Source organism: Dipodomys merriami, unplaced genomic scaffold (genome assembly GCF_024711535.1).
Source record: "Dipodomys merriami isolate MVZ:Mamm:240054 unplaced genomic scaffold, mDipMer1.0.p SCAF_2, whole genome shotgun sequence".
NCBI lineage: Eukaryota > Metazoa > Chordata > Mammalia > Rodentia > Heteromyidae > Dipodomys > Dipodomys merriami.
This window is the reverse complement of record NW_027203381.1, coordinates 38,440,193-38,457,322: the sequence shown is the minus strand read 5'-3', so window position 1 is coordinate 38,457,322 and position 17,130 is coordinate 38,440,193. Positions and strand designations below refer to the sequence as shown.

The window sequence follows — 17,130 nt, the reverse complement described above, 5'->3', positions numbered from 1 at the left end:
TCAAACCACATAAATGTATTATCTGACAGTTTTGTATTTCATATGTCTAAAATAAGGCTCAGAGTAAAATCAAGATGTTGTAGGGGTGGTTCCTTCCAGACATTCTGTGGGAGGATATTTCCTTGCTTTTCCAAATTCTAGAGCCATCACTATTCCTTGGCTCATGGTCTTTCCTTCAATTTCCAAGCCAAAAGCATTGAATCTAGGCATATCTTCCTCTGAATCTGACTCCCCTTCTTCTCACATTTCTATGGACTGTTGTGATCATACTAGATACCCTATCTATTCTCAACTGACTACCAACCTCAATTCCATTTTCAACTTGTAATTTCCACTTGTTATAAAACCAAAGATATTCACAGATTTCAGAGATTAGAATGTGTTCACCTTTGGGGACCATTTTTCTGCCTACCACATAAGGCAAATGACAAAACAGGTGGATACCTAACAGATCGTAAAAATGAAACAAAAGAGAAGGAGTTTAGATTCTCGCCCATCTCCAGCTGTTAGGAAACATCACTGATGGACAGGAAAAATAAGAGAAGGCCCTTGAGAAAGAGCAGAGACAGAAGTGAGAAACAGCTGAACTCTCAAAGCACTCATCAACCCATACACAGGTCTCCAAGCCTATGTGATTTAAGTATTGTATCTCAATGCTATCCAAACACTGGCTAACTACTAAGCTATACAGATGAAGGCTTGCTAGAAAATTATGTTTATATGCTTAATACATGTATATATCTTTTTTTAACTGAGCAGTGGTATCAGCTGGCCAGCCTCATTCAAGATTCCACATATTGGGCTGAGAAGTTGTCTCAGTGGTAGAGCGCTTGCCTTGCATGCCTGAGGCCCTGGGTTCGATTCCTCAGCACCACATAAGCAAAAAGAAAAAAGCCAGAAGTGATGCTGTGGCTCAAGTGGTAGAGCACTAGCCTTGAGCTGAAGAGCTGAGGGACAGCGCTCAGGCCCAGAGTTCAGGCCCCATGACCGGACCCCACCCCCACCCCCCAAAAAAAAGATTCCACAGATTAAGGCTAGACAAATTAAGAAATTTAACAAAATAAGTACAAAAAGTTCAGTTACGCACCAAAAACATTCACATAATACTGAGAGAAACTAAAGAATAAGAGCCAGGCACCAGGGGCTTACCCTCCCTATAATCCTAATCAAGAGGCCAAGATCTAAGGATCACAGTTCAAAGTCAGCCCAAGCAAGAAAGTCTGTCAGTCTTATCTGCAATAACTACCAAAAAGCTGGAACTAGAGCTGTGGACAAGTGGTACATCACTACCCTTGAGGAAAAACAGCTCAGGGCCAGAGGACATACGCTTTCTCTCATACATGGATCTTAGATCTGAAACACAATCTTCCATAAAATCAAAAGGATTAAAAAAAAATTACAGGGACAGTGTTCAGGCTGAGTTCATGCCCAGAACCAGCAATACAAAATAAAAAATAAAAATAAAACATACACACACACATGGAGGGAGGGAGGAGGGAGGAGGAGGGAGGAGGGGAAGAGAACAGAAAGAAAGAAGGGGAAAGAGGGAGAAAGATGCATCTCATGTTCATAAATTGGAAGATTCAAAATTACTAAAACAGTAATTCTTCCCAAACTGATCCACAGATACAAGGCTACATAAACCATTAAAATTCTAATAGGTAGCTGGGAATGTGGCCTACTGATACAGTGTTTGCCTGACATGCATGAAGCCCAGGGTTCGATTCTTCAGTACCACATAAACAGAAAAAGCTGGAAGTGGTGCTGCGGCTCTCAAGTGGTAGAGTGCTAGCCTTGAGCAAAAGAAGCTCAGGGATGGTGTCCAGGCTCTGAGTGCAAGCTCCAGGACTGGCAAAAAAAAAAAAAATTCCAATCGACACTGGGGATATAGCTCAAATAGAGTGTTTGCCCAACATGTAGAAGATACTGGATTTAATCTCCGTTACACACACACACACACACACACACACACATGTGCACGCACGCACACACACACGTGCACGCACACACACACGCACACACACACACATTTTTATAAGTTGACAGGATGACTAAAATTTATATGAAAATATAAATTATTGAGACTACTCAAAATATTTTTATCTAGGTGCCAGTGGCTCACATCTATAATCCTAGCTACTCAGGAGGCTGAGATCTGAGGATCATGGTTCAAAGCCAGCTCAGGCAGGAAAGTCCGTTATACTCTCTCCAATTAACCACCAGAAAACTGGAAGTGGCACTGTGGCTTAAGTGGTAGAGTGCTCGCCTTGAGCTGAAGAGCTCAGGAACAGTGCTCAGGCCCATAGCTCAAGCCACACTACTGACCAAAAAAAAAAAAAAAAAAAAAAAAAAAAAATATATATATATATATATATATATATATATATATATATATACACACCACATTATATATGTATTATATATATATATATATATATATATATATATATATATATATGACCATGAATAGCTGGGCACCTGTGGCTCACACCTATAATCCTAACTATTCAGGAAGCTAAGATCTGACGATCACAGTTCAAAGCCAGCTCAGATAGGAAAGTCCATATGATTCTTATCTCCAATTACCAAAAAGGCTGGAAATGAAACTGTGGCTCAAAGTGGTACAGTGCTAGCCTTGAGCAAAAGAAGCTCAGAGAGAGCACCCAGGCCCTGAGTTCAAGCCCCAGGAAAGAAAAAAAAGATCATAAATAGACTCAAAAGTTAAATATAACACTACTATAAGATGTTAAAGGGTCAATATATAAATCAAAATAACAGAATGGGAGACCCAGAAACAAATCTTTATATTTACGATCAACTGATTTCAACTAAGGAATTACAATGTTAAAAGATAGTATTTTCAATAAATGTTAAACAGATAATAAAATGTGGCTTATTTAGGCCTATCTACTCAATAGCCATAATGAGGAACAAATTACTGATACATGTTACAATACAGATGAACCTCAATAACGTTATACTCAATTTAAAAAAGTCAGCCACAAAGTTGGTAACATTCCATTTATAAAAAAGATCTACCCCCTGTGCTAGTAGCTCACAAATGTAATCCTAACTACTCCACAGGCTGAGATCTGAGAATCACTGTTCAAAGTCAGGCAAAGTCTGTGAGACACTTAATTTCCAATTAACCACCAGAAAGGAAGTGGAGCGTGGCTCAAAGTGATAGAGGGCTATCCTTGAACACAAGAGCTCAGAGACAACACTCAAGCCCCATGACCAACAGAAGGAAAAAAAGATCTAGAAAGACAACTCTCAGGAAACAAACTAATGGACAGCTGCCTATGACCTAGGACAGATATGAGCACTGAAATTAAACAGGGTGCAGAAAACTTTCTAGGGCAATAGAAATATTCACATACTGGATTATAGTGATGGTCACATAAATATGTAAACATACTACAAATCACTGTAATGTAAACATACAATTGGTAAATTTTATGTAATATAAATTATACTTCAATAAACATACTTTTTCAAAAAGTAGTAAAATTCCTTATTGCTGGGGCACACAATCAGAAACCTGAATGTGTACAGAGTCTCAGAAAATTACTTGGCATCATTATGCAATCCTAGAATCTTGTGCCCTTTTGACCCAAGGGTCTGTTTTATACAGCCTTTATGACTTTTCTTTTATGACTTCTTTTATGACTTTTGCAAACAGCAAAAATGTTCTTTACCTTTCGTCCTGTGAAGGCAGCTCGATGAAGTGGTGTATCTCCCATGTCATTTAATACGTTCACATCTGCACCAGCCTAGAAAACACAAAAACTTTACATATCTTCCACATAGCAAGAAATATAAAACTCAGGGGTGGGGGGGGAGGCTGGGAAGGGATGTGAAGGGTAAACAAAGGAGGAGGCTGCAATGCTTGATAAGAAATGTATGCATTAACCTGCTCATGTAATTGTAACCCCTCTGTACAGTGTGTTCACAAAAAATAAATAAATAAATAAAAAGGAAAAAAAATATAAAACTCAATAGTCTTCTTTAAAAAAATATATTAAATGCTTCAAAGTTAGCATCATTAATATTGCTTAGTTGTCACTACTAAGAATAAATTCAATTCATGATAAAAAGCAAATAGGTTTCCTGAAAGGCAAAAAACTACTAGATAAGTGGAAGAATAAACAATTGCTTTTCTTTAAAATGTATACATCATCATTCTGTTTCAGTAGTAATACTGAAAAAAAAACGGTTTCTGAATATAATACTATTTCCTCCACCTTCAAGTGTTCAGATTTAAAAACAAATGCCACAAACATTTAGATGCACAGATAAATTGCAAGATGCAACCAATTTCAAAAGTTTCATATGGGGAAAGTAATACATATTGAGAAATACCAGGTCTCTATTCTCATTAACTATAGTGCTAAGATTCCTACTTTGTGTAATTATTTAGAATGTGCTTAAGTTTTTGCAATTGCTATATACATACTCATTTAACTAATATACCTATCTGGCCATCTTAAAGAGCCAATAATGTTGCACCTATAATCCTAGCTACTCAGAGAGGCTGACATCTGATCACAGTTCAAAGCCAGCCTAAGCAAGAAAGTTCATGAGACTCTTATCTCCAATTAAGCACCAAAAAAGCTAGAAGTCAATTAAGCACCAAAAAAGCCAGAAGTGAGTCTGTGGTTCAAGTGGTAGAGTGCTAGCCTTTGAGCAAAGAAAGCTTAGGGACAGTGTTAAGGCCCTGAGTTCAAGCACATGCACATACATACAAGGAAGAAAAAAACAATTATGTAAAAAATAAAATGATAAAACAGAATTTTAATGAAGCTAACCTAGCTCATGTGGTTATTAAAGAAAAATTAAGTGTTTTCATGAGTTATTGCTCTCAGTTGGCTTTTTTGTCGGTCGTGGGGCTTGAACTCTGGGCTTAGGCTCTGTCCCTCAGCTCTTCAGCTCATGGTGAGCACTCTACCACTTGAGCCACAGCACCACTTCCGGTTTTCTAGTGGTTTACTGGAGGTAAGAGTCTCATGGACTTTCCTGCCTGGGCTGGTTTTGAACCATGATCCTCAGATCTCAGCCTCCTGAGTAGCTAGGATTACAGGCATGAGCCACTGGCTCCTGGCTCAGTTGGCTTTTCTAAGACTTAAGTCTTACAATTTTCATAGTATTTATCTTTTAAAAAATTAAAGCCCATAAGCAGACCTTCAACAGATCATGGACAACTTGTTTATGTCCAAAATAGCATGCCAGATGAAGAGGTGTCCAGCCCAAGTTAGACTTACTTCTTCCTAAAATAAAATAAGATGAAGAATTTTTAGACACTATTTATATAACTTTACAATAAACTGAACATGTCCTATAAGCTACATGAGTAATTAGCCAATGGGTCCTCACACTGCATTCTGATCAAGAGGCAAGAGACATGACATAGTAAGAAGGATAACAAGTGTGATGGATTAGTACAATGGACTACATCCAACTTTGATGCTGCCCCATTTTGGCAGTACTAGGGTTAACTAAGGGCCACCTTTTTGACCATCACCCTCATTCCTAAAGAGCAGAGGGAGACATGACTGGATTATATCAAACTACATGATCCCTATCAGTTTGCTGACTCCAGGCTTCTGAGTCTTTAAGCATCTTATCATCATATAGTAAAAGTTGCCATATGTGTAACATTTAATGACAAGCAACTCTTGTAGTATTAAGGATCAAACCCCAGCTAGGCAAATTTTCTACTACTGAGCTTCATCCTTCTCCCTAACAACTCTTTTTGAAAACCTGTACCACTGAAGGAAGGTGCACTGGGGAGCCAAGGGTAGTACAAGGAAAGTAAAAACTTGTAAGATAAGCAATCAGCAGCATTTGGAACCCTGTTAGCTCTACAGATAGTTACTAAAATTGAGTCTTTGACTTAGATTTTAAAAAATCCCTGTTAATGAGGATATTGGCTTACTTGAGTGATAAAGTCAAACTACGTAACCAGAAACAGTAAAAGAAAAAATAATGAAATGAAATATCAAATCTTAGAAAAAGAGCTGAGGGGAATAACACAATTGACTGTTGGGGGAAAAAAAAGCTATATAATTCAATCTTGAAAAATAGATAAAGGTCCCTATACCATAGAACTAAGCTCCAAAAGATTACCAAAAATTTTAATCAAGCTACAATGAATATCAATACCTCTCTATCAAATACTCAATCCCATTATCAAAGTCCAGGAGCTCATTCTCCAGGAGAAGCTTAATGGCTAACACTGTAGGATCGATCTCACCTGCATCCTACATATCCTTCAGCCCCTAGATTTCAGGTTCTGAACAAAATTTTTCAGGCCACCTACCTCTGAGAATCAACCACAGGTTTAGAAAATCTACCTCAGAAATCGACATGAGACTACAGCTGTCAACAATTTATCCAAACTATTGCATCTGTTTCTTCTCAGGAGTGTCCTACAGAACCCTTAATTAACAATTAATAAATCCCAGTAGCTCTATTTCACATCTACTTCACTAAATGTTACTTTTGTCTTTTGTTCTGAAAAGAAACCTAGTGTCCCTGATAATCAACCCTGCCTCCATTCGCACACACCCACTGCACCTAACTGAACAGAGGCTAAGGGAAGAACCTCCATATCGAAACTGTCTTGGTCAATAGCTTTTCCAGTCACATCACAATTCTTTGAGCCACAGCTCCCACACATATTAACTCTGCTGTCTCTGGTAGTTCCTAGTGACTGACCACTCACCAAATAACTAAGTAACACACTCTTCCCACAACAAATCCTGCCAGTATCCTAGACAGACTCACTGTCGATTGGTGTTGCTATTCTGTTTCCTAACTTCCCTTGTTTCTCAAAAACTGTGCTTCTGCCTAATGTGAGATGCCCACTGACAAAGCCCAAACTTGAGTGCCACTATGAACTTAGCCACTCCTCACTAAACTCCCAACATTCCAGCTTGTGCATACAAGTATACCCGAGATTTCTTTTTTTTTTTTTTTTCCTTTTGGGTCCAGTCGTGGGGCCTGAACTCTGGGCCTGGGCACTGTCCCTCAGCTCTTCAGCTCAAGGCCAGCACTCTACCGCTTGAGCCACAGCGCCACTTCCAGCTTTTTTTTTCTGCTTATTGGTGCTGAGGAATCGAACCCAGGGCCTTGAGCATGTACGGCAAGCGCTCTACCACTGAGCCACCTTCCCAGCCCTACCCCAGATTTCTCTAAGTTAATCAACCTCTCAGATCTTTAATCATAGTCCTGCCTTCATCTCCTTCAATAAATCTGTCATTCTTTGAGACTTCATGCCATCATTTTGAAATCAACAGCCTTACATCTCTATCATTGTCAAAACAGTCTAGAACAGTCCCAAAGAATGATAAACACAATAGCTCAGTTTCTCCATAATCATAACCACATTAATAGTGAAGAAAAATACCAGAACCTTGATGAGTGATGGCACCATATGGTTACATTCAGGATTACATTCTTTAACTAAACAGGCATGCTACAATTCCAAGTTGCAGTGCTTCTCCCATGTCCCTCAACAGCTATTCCAATGCATTCCTATTCTTCTCAAGTTTCTTACCTAGACGCTTCACCCCTTAGCAATCACACCATGCCTTTCAGCTTCACAGAAGAAGCAGAAGCTTTCCTACAACTCCCCAGGTTTCCTGGAAACCAGTCTACCGTCCTACTTACATGAACATGCTTTCTGTCATCTTTTCCTCTTCATATAAAAGATTCTAGCCCTCCTGTCTCCTCATGCACTTCTTTTTTCCTCTATCTTAATGTTCTCTTCCTTCTGTGCCTCACAGGAAGGAGAAAAGTGCTCTCTACCATGTAACCAGCAAAAATATGCCAACAACCAACTTTCCCTACTAATTTCCCTCTTCTTCACCCTCCCTTCTCACATCCACTATTTACTTGCTCTTTCTATCTCATTCCTGCTGTAACAACTTCCCACCTATTGCATACTAGCTTCATCTCCCACCATGTCATTAACATGGCCCTCAACTTTCATGAAAAATGCTCATTAAATCCCAAGGACACTTTTCAGGATCACCTCATTCTATCACCTGCCAGCACAGCACCTGGACAGCACAGACCATAGTCCTCCCTGGCGTCTATAGCCCTGCATTCTGATTTCAATTAAATATCTCTGCAACTTCCTCCAAGAGGGGGTTCACTTATTATTGTCAACTTGTAATAGTATTTCCTAGTATAAATAGTATTTATATATACATAAATATATGTAAACATTTATAACTGCTTTAATGTTGTTTACATGCTACTGACTTCCAAGTCCAGATTTCTACTTTCCCTTCTTTTTTACACATCTTCCATGTAGGTGGCACAGGGTAACCTTGTGCTCTAGAAGTTGAAGGCTTAGTTCCTCCTTCATTCTATGTATGTATGTATATTCACTCAAAAACTACCCATTCCCTAATTCACAACTGACTACTCCATCATTCACCTACTTTTTCATGACACACATTAGCATCAGGCTTACCAGGCTTCTCCTTTACCAAGATAAAAGACAGATTTATGCTGGCTCTGATAGCTCACACCTATAATCCTAGCTAAGATCTAGAGTACTACACTTTGAAGTCAGCCAAGCAGAAAGACCATGAGACTCCATATCCAGAATAACCAGCTAGAAGCATGGCTGAAGTGGTTGAATACCAGTAAAGCAAGCAAGTCCAAGACCTGTATTGAAACCCCTTGTAATGGCAGAAAAAAAAAGATTTATTGTATGCAAGATTAAGGTTGAATATTCTAGAAAGTAGTTAAGACACATGAAACATTAAAAAAAACAAACAAACAAACATTCAAAGCTCACCTTTGCAATTAATAACAGCAATCACTTCATTCTTCTCCATGGTTTTTAATAGTTGTCTTACCTCTTCAACATTGCCATTTCTGGCATGATGAAGAAGCTGTTGCTCTGTTTCTGTGTTCATTTCTACATTAATAATAATGATATTGTTATTATCTGGGAATGTAATTGGCTTTTATATCTTACCTGCTAACAACGAAAGGAAAACAAAACATCTTTTTGCAACTAATAAGATAGACACGGTGAATTGTTTTGCAGGGCCAAAACTCAAATGAGATTCCTTGCTTTTTGTAATATTACCGAAGGAATTACACTAGACATAAGTGCAAGCTTAGTTTCCTCACCTACAAAATACAACCAATCTCCAGGCACTAGGGGCTCATACCTGTAATCCTAGCTACTTGGGAGTCTGAGAATGGGGAGATCACAGTTCTAAGTCCAGCCCAGGCAGTGAATTCTACAAGACTCCATCTCTATGAAAGAAAATGGACATGGTGATTGATGTATGCTTGTTATCTGAGCCTATAGTAGGTGATCAAAGTCCAAGCATGTGCCTGAGCAGGATGTGAGAGACTGTATCTCAAAAATAAGAAGTGCAAATAAGGGTTGGACATGTGATTCATCAGCAGATCAAAAACAAGCAAGAATAAGGTCCTGAATGCAAACTATAATACTTAAAAAAAACCTCCTGAGCTCTTGTGAGATTCTATGAAAGTATTTTGTCAAACACATAGTATTATGCAAATAGAATTAAAATATGAGCAGTTATATAGAAATGTTTTGACAGCAAAAATGTAAATTAATATATTAAAAAACAGTCCAAAACTATGAATAGAAAAATAAAGTTTAGACAATATATTTTTTATGTTCTTACCAAGCACAAACGAAATGCAAAAACCATAACCAAATTTGAAGAATTTGGCAACACGAGCAAATAAAAATATCAAATCCCAGTAGTGCATATTTCAGTCTAATAATCAAGTCAAATAAATGAAATACAAATGTTTGCCCATTAGATAAGCAAAAGCTAAAAAAAAAATGAGAATACATATCACCAGCATGAACAGGAAATGTACACTTCAATAAACTGCTAATCAATATGAATATAAATACATGCAATCATTCATGTTACGTTGAGAAGATAATGATAATGGATGAAAACATGAAGCAGTGGTACTCACTAGAAACTCTGTTGAAAATTAACTCTACAACTTGTTGGTGAGCATGGGAGGGAAAAACTGGGAATGAAGGGGTAACATTGTCCAAAAAGAAATGCACTCATAAGCCAGATGCACATGGCTCACACCTGTAATCCTAGCTACTCAGGAGGTTGAGATATGAGGATCATGGTTCAAAGCCAGCCCAGGCAAGAAAAGTCCATGAGGCTCTTATCTCCAATAAACCACCAGAAAACCGGAAGTGGCGCTGTGGCTCAAGCAGTAGAGCACTTGCCTTGAGCTGAAGAGCTGAGGGACAGTGCCCAAGTCCAGAGTTCAAGCCCCACAACCGACCAAAAAAAAAAAAAAAAAAAAAAAAAGAAAGAAAGAAATGTACTATTACCTGACTTATGTAACTATAATCCCTCTTCTATACAACATTTTTTTTGCAAATTCTGTATTGTGATTGATTACATAATTTCACAAATTTTACAGTATTGTGGGATAGTGATGCTTAGTTAAATCCACAAACACATTCTAACTTTCATGGGATAAATTGTCTATCGTGGTCTATAAGGTTTGTGAATTCTATGGGCTTTGACAATACAGTTATTTCTTCTACATCAGGTGATGTGTACATTCCTTTCCTTTTGTATAGTGTCAGCTATTCCCTCTTTCCCACTCATTCTCTCCCTCCCCACACTGCCATTGAGTTGCTTGATTCATTTTGATCAATGTCCCCACTGTTGGGACATTGATGGGTCCCACTGTTGGATGACCTATTGGCTACTAGCTTCACTGTAAGGCCCACCTGTCCTGACCATTACCATTCTGGCTTTTTGGTGGTTAATTGGAGATAAGATTCTCTTAGACTTTGCTGCCCAGGCTAGCTTTGAACTGAGGACCTCATATCTCAGCTTCCTGAGTAGTTAGGATTATAGGTGTGAGCCCAGCTGGTACCTGGCTTTTTTTTTTAAACATTTACATAGTTGAACAAAGGAGTTCAAAGTCATTTTCAACATTTTCCCCCATTCTTTCCAACCAACCTGTGTTTGTTTGTTTGTTTGTTTGTTTGTTTGTTTGTATTGTGGGGCTTGAACTCAGGGCCTGGCTCTTGTCCCTGAGGTTTTTGTTTTTTTTTTGCTGATGGCCAGCACTCTACTACTTTCAGCCATAGCTACACTTCCAGTTTTTCTTTTTCTTTTTTTTGGGGGGGTCTGGTTGTGGGGTCTGAACTCTGGGCCTGGGTGCTGTCCCTATCATCTGCCTAGTTACTCATTCTTATATAAGAGCCAACTTATTGACAAGACATGTTCGACAAGAAATGTACTCACTACCTTACTTATGTAACTTTAACCCCTAGGTGTATCACCTTGACAATAAAATTTAAATTTAAATTTAAAAAACCAAAGACTAAAATATAAAAGAGATTAAAACTAAATGACCAAGGAAGAAAGCAACCTAGGGAAAATTGATTCAGAGAAAAAGTTCAAATAAGAATATATATGCAGGCCGAGTGCTGGTGGTTCATGCCTATAATCCTAGCTACTCAGGAGGCTGAGACCTGAGGAGTCCGTGAGACTCTTATCTCCAATAAACCACTCAGAAAACCAGAAGTGGCGATGTGGCTAAACCAAAAGTGGGGCTGTGGCTCAAGTGGTAGAGCACTAGCCTTGAGCTGAAAAGCTGAGGGACAGCACCTAGGCCCAGACTTTAAGCCCCATGACCGACAGAAAGAGAGAGAGAGAGAGAGAGAGAGAGAGAGAGAGAGAGAGAGAGAGAGAGAGAGAGAGAGAGAGAGAGAGAGAGAGAGAGAGAGAGGAAAGACAGGGAAGGAGAGAGGGAGAAAGGAAGGAAGGAAGGAAGGAAGGAAGGAAGAAGGAAGGAAGGAAGGAAGGAAGGAGACATTATTATATACTTTGAAGAATGACAGCTGGGTCCTGGTGGCTCATGCTTACAATTCTAAGCACTCAGAGGCTGAAATCTGAGGATCACTGTTCAAATTAAGCCTGGAGAGGAAAATCCCTGAGACTATTATCTCCAATTAATCACCAAAAAACCTGGAAATGAAGCTTGGCTCAACAACTCTACCAAGGTAGAACACTACCCTGGAGCAAAAGAGCTCAGGCTCTGAGTTCACACCCCACAACCACCACCAACAACCACAACTTAAAAGAGTAACAAGTTGAGCTAGGCACTGGTGGCTCACAACTGTAATCTTAGCTACTCAGGAGGCTAAGATCTGAGGATCACTGTTCAAAGCCAGTTCAGACAGGAAAGTCTGTTAGACTCTTAACTCCAATTAACTACTAGAAAATTGGAAGTGTAGGGCTGGGAAGGTGGCTCAGTGGTAGAGCGCTTGCCTTGCATGCATGAGGCCCTGGGTTCGATTCCTCAGCACCACATAAGCAGGAAAAAAAAAAAAGCTGGAAGTGGTGCTGTGGCTCAAGTGGTAGAGTGCTAGTCTTGAGCTGAAGAGCTGAGGGACAGCACCCAGGCCCAGAGTTCAGACCCCACAACCAGACCCCCCCAAAAAAAAAGAAAAAGAAAAACTGGAAGTGTAGCTATGGCTGAAAGTAGTAGAGTGCTGGCCATCAGCAAAAAAAAAAAAAAAAAAAAAAAACCTCAGGGACAAGAGCCAGGCCCTGAGTTCAAGCCCCACAATACAAACAAACAAACAAACAAACACAGGTTGGTTGGAAAGAATGGGGGAAAATGTTGAAAATGACTTTGAACTCCTTTGTTCAACTATGTAAATATTTTTAAAAAAAGCCAGGTACCAGCTGGGCTCACACCTATAATCCTAACTACTCAGGAAGCTGAGATATGAGGTCCTCAGTTCAAAGCTAGCCTGGGCAGCAAAGTCTAAGAGAATCTTATCTCCAATTAACCACCAAAAAGCCAGAAGTGAAGCTGTGGCTCAAGTGGTAGAGTGCTAGCCTTTAGCTCAGGGACAGCCCCCAGGCCCTGAATGCAAGCTTTAGGAGGACCTGCACCAAAAATAAACATAAAAAACTAAGAAAGTATCCAAATAATGGCAATTTAAGGAAAGCATCAATTTATAAGTTCTTTTTGGAAGTACTCACCTGTTGTTCAGTTATGAAATCACTTAACTTCTAACTGTGAAACTTTCATCTTCAGTCAGTGTGCTGACTAAAAAAAAATTGCTCTTCTGGGGAGAAAAGAGTTGGCTAAAGTTATTATGTCATTTTTAAGTTTGAAAACCATTGAAATCACTATAAAAATGCTCATATCAAGTTAACACTAATAATATTTGGTATTATTTACACTAATAATATTTGGTATTGTTTACCTAGTCTTTTGTTCATTCTGTTAATATTCATATACCATAGATATAGGAACACCAACCCTATTTACTTGGTATTTATTGTTTTAACTATTTTCAATTGGAAGGTTTACATAAATAAGTCGTGTATACACATATATATATACATGTATATATAGTGTTAAAATTGATGAGAATAAGCTTCATTGCTTTGCTTTATGAAACTTTTTAAACTTCAAGTGCTAAAATTTTTTCTTTGTTCCAAATATCAAAAAGTAATCCTAGCTTTACCCCTGCTTTGAATTTCAACTTCCTACTTCAAAACAACTGAGTTTCTGGGACACTGGTGGCTTGTACCAACAATTCTAGCTACTCAGGAGGCTGAGATCTGAGGATCAATGTTGGAAGCCAGACCAGGCAGGAAAGTAAGATACTTCCCTTCAATTAACCACCCCCAAAAATCCAAAAGTGGAGCTGTGGCTTAAGTGGTAGAGCACTAGCCTTGAGCAAATAACCTCAGGAACAGTACCCAGTCCATGAGTTCAAGACCTAGGACACCAAAAAAAAAAAAAAAAAGAGTCTACAGAAACAAAGAAAACAGAAGTCCATGAAACAAATCTTTTGGTAATGAAAATACAAGGAGGTTCATGAAAAACTACCTTTTAATGATAAAATTCCTTAAACTTCATACAAAATGATTTGAAGGTTTTCCAATTTTATTTCACATATGAAAATCATCTTGAAAATTAAATGAAACTCACTGTATAAGACTGACTAGTAATGTATTATGGCAAGTTGTTTTTTTTTTTGGAGGGTGGTGGAGGGTGTGTGTGTATGTGTGTGTGTGTGTGTGTGTGTGTGTGTGTGTGTGTGTGTGTGTGTGGAGGGTGTGTGTGTGTGTGTGTGTGGAGGGTGTGTGTGTGTGTGTGTGTGTGTGGAGGGTGTGTGTGTGTGTGTGTGTGTGTGTGTGTGTTGCTCCTGAGGCTTGAACTCATGGCCTGAGCACTCACTGTCCCTGAGTTTCTTTTGCTCAAGGCTAAGTGCTCTACCACTTGAGCCACAGTACCACTTCCAGTCTTTTTGGTAATTTATTGGAGATATAAGAGTCTCACTTTCCTGTGTGGGCTGACTTCAAACTTTAATTCTCACATCTAAGCATCTGGAGTAGCTAGGATTGCAGACCTAAGCCCCCTGCTCTCCACTAGCAATTTTTCAAGAGAAACTTTTCTTTTTCCTCTCAATGCTGGTGATAAAAGCTAACAAGCATTTTCCACTGTACCACAGTGACACTCCTCTGCCAAAAAGAAAAAAAAAAAAAAAGGCAGGGTCTGGCTATGGTGTCCAGGCTGGCCTCAAACACCTCCTATATAGCTGGGACTGGAAGCGGGGACAAATGGCATGGGACACTATACCAGCTTAAAAAGGGAAGCTAAGTGGGAAGTACACAAGTGGTTTACTTTCCACTGTCACATGATAGAAAAACATACAATTAAGAACTGCTTTCACTATACAGTAGTTTCCTACTTGTAGGTAGATTTATAAAGGAACTCAGCTATCCAAGTGACTATCCTTAAAACTGACTGTACTAATACATTATTAGTGAGAGAAATCATGGGAGGAAAAAACTAGACATTTCTAGGGAAAGCATTCATATAATTTACTGACACCAGAATCATAAATATATACTGCACACAGTGCAGTGCCTTTTCTGAAACTGAACTAATGAATTGTTGGCACTGACTATTGTCTACACTGATAAAACCTGTGTTCTTTCTAGGAACTGAAGGAATTTACAAGGTCCTCAACAAAATTCTGATACCATCAGACCCACCTAAAAAAAACGAACTGACTAAAGACTAAACCATTTCAAGTATCTCACATGCTTGTGCTACCTTATTCTCTCTCAAGAATAGACTACTTTCAGGGATCTTGTGATCAGTGGACTTCTTTTCTCAGTACTTAGGAAGCTTACCTTCTAGTAATATCAACAGATAAGAATTTGCCAACAAATTCCAACTATATACATATATATATACATATATATTTGAAAAAATATAACCATTACCCGGATATCTCTCTAAAGCCAGTAGGAGAAAATTTGTAATATATTTATTAGACATCAAGCCATGTTATTTGCCCCCAAAAAAATTTAAAAAAAAAAAGGACTGGCTGTGGTGTTGTTTTTTGTTTTGACTTAAGTTGTTCATTCGGTCACATTATCATTTGCCTTTAAGAGATACCAGAGGAGAACTATTATTACATGTTTATAAGATGATTTCTATATTGCTTTGTATGCCCCCCCCCATGGTATAACCCCTGCTTTCACTGTATTTGATGTTGGTATAATTTGTGGAGAAGAGCAAAAACAAATCATTTAACTAGGGATACAAGTGGACCCATTGCACAATGAGATGTACAAGTCGTTATGTCAAAAAACAAACTTTACAACTTTGGGGGGTAGGGATGGGGATGGAGGGGGAGATGGGAAGGGATGGGAAGGGGAAACAAAGAGGAGGCAACAATGCTTGATAAGAAATGTACTTGTTATCTTTTTTTTTTTTGGGGGGGGGGGTGCCCGGTTGTGGGGCCTGAACTCTGGGCCTGTCCTTCAGCTCTTCAGCTCAAGGGTAGTGCTCTACCACTTGGGCCACAGCGCCACTTCCAGCTTTTTTTCATTTTGCTTATGTGGTGCTGAGGAATCAAACCCATGCATGCAAGGCAAGTGCTCTACCAGTGAGCCACCTTCCCAGCCCCTATACTCATTATCTTGCCCATGTAATTGTAACTCCTCTGTATGGTATTCTCACAATTAAAAAATAAAAATAAAAATAAATAAATAGAGAAAAAAAAAACTACTACCTAAGGAAGTCTAAGCACTGAACTGTATCTGCAAAAATAGGCAGCCTCCAAAGACAGGGATTAGCCACCAGCCACAAATTCCTGCAGTTTCACAATAAAATAATTATCAAGTATCATTGATAAAGGACTCTTCCAAATCTTACCCAGAGGGACACCTTTTTTTTTTTTTTGGCCAGTCCTGGAGGCACTGTCCCTGAGCTTCTTTTGCTTAAGGCTAGCACTCTACCACTTGAAGCCATATCACCACTTCTGGCTTTTTGTTTATTTGGTACTGAGGAATCGAACCCAAGGCTTCATGCATGCTAGGCAAGCTCTCTACCACTAAGCCACATTCCCAGCCTTGGGACAACTATGTCTGATAAAACTAAAACTGTTACCTCCATTGAATTATCTATTGCTCAGTCCAGCAGAAGTTGCTCAGCCTGAGAGAAATGGGAAAAAAAAAAAAAAAAAAGAAATTAATGTTACTGACCATTCGTTTTCTCCCTGAAGGTTGTAGATACAGCCTCCCTAGTAATTTAGGACTATCAGAGAGGGGGGTTGTAGCCATTCAGTAGTTAAGAAAGAGATCTTTAAACTCTCGGCTGAGGGATTTATAATTTACATTTACCACACCACAATAGTAACCGTACTGCGACTAGAATGCAAACAACAGTAGCCCTCCAAAAGAAAGCACACTATTTTCCAAATGTTGAGTAGAGAACAAGAATGTTCCAAGCTCCAAATCCAAAATGCCACCTAATGGAGACAAACAAGCCATGTCAGGAAAACACAGGGTCGTCTTAAAACCTCGCGGATGCACTGGCAAGACCGAAGCAGCCTTATCATCACCGGGGAGACGGTGCAATCCCACGTCGTGTGCCTAAACACCGACACCTGAAAACGAAATCGCGCTCGCCCTGGTCAGGGCTTCCCGCCAATTCACAGCAGCGGGGGGGGGGGGGGGGGGGGGGGGGGAACGGATCTTTCCAGCCGGGGTCTTGCGCCCGGCTTGGAAATCTCCCTTGGGTTCTTCCAGG

At 39.3% G+C, this 17,130-nt stretch overlaps 1 protein-coding gene across 2 annotated transcripts in view; it reads right to left on the bottom strand.

Annotated features, from left to right (window-relative positions):
- Nucleotides 1-17,130, bottom strand: part of Osbpl1a (oxysterol binding protein like 1A) — a 217,440-nt gene that overhangs the window by 199,732 nt on the left and 578 nt on the right. For both annotated transcript variants that reach the window (XM_070029418.1, XM_070029419.1), the window contains exons 2-6: nucleotides 16,489-16,533; nucleotides 13,053-13,138; nucleotides 8,813-8,935; nucleotides 5,182-5,267; nucleotides 3,699-3,773 (exon numbers count right to left, since the gene is read on the bottom strand). In XM_070029418.1, the coding sequence (XP_069885519.1) occupies nucleotides 3,699-3,773; nucleotides 5,182-5,267; nucleotides 8,813-8,933 (282 nt within the window). In that variant the 5' untranslated portion in view covers nucleotides 8,934-8,935; nucleotides 13,053-13,138; nucleotides 16,489-16,533. The remainder of the gene's footprint in view (nucleotides 1-3,698; nucleotides 3,774-5,181; nucleotides 5,268-8,812; nucleotides 8,936-13,052; nucleotides 13,139-16,488; nucleotides 16,534-17,130) is intronic.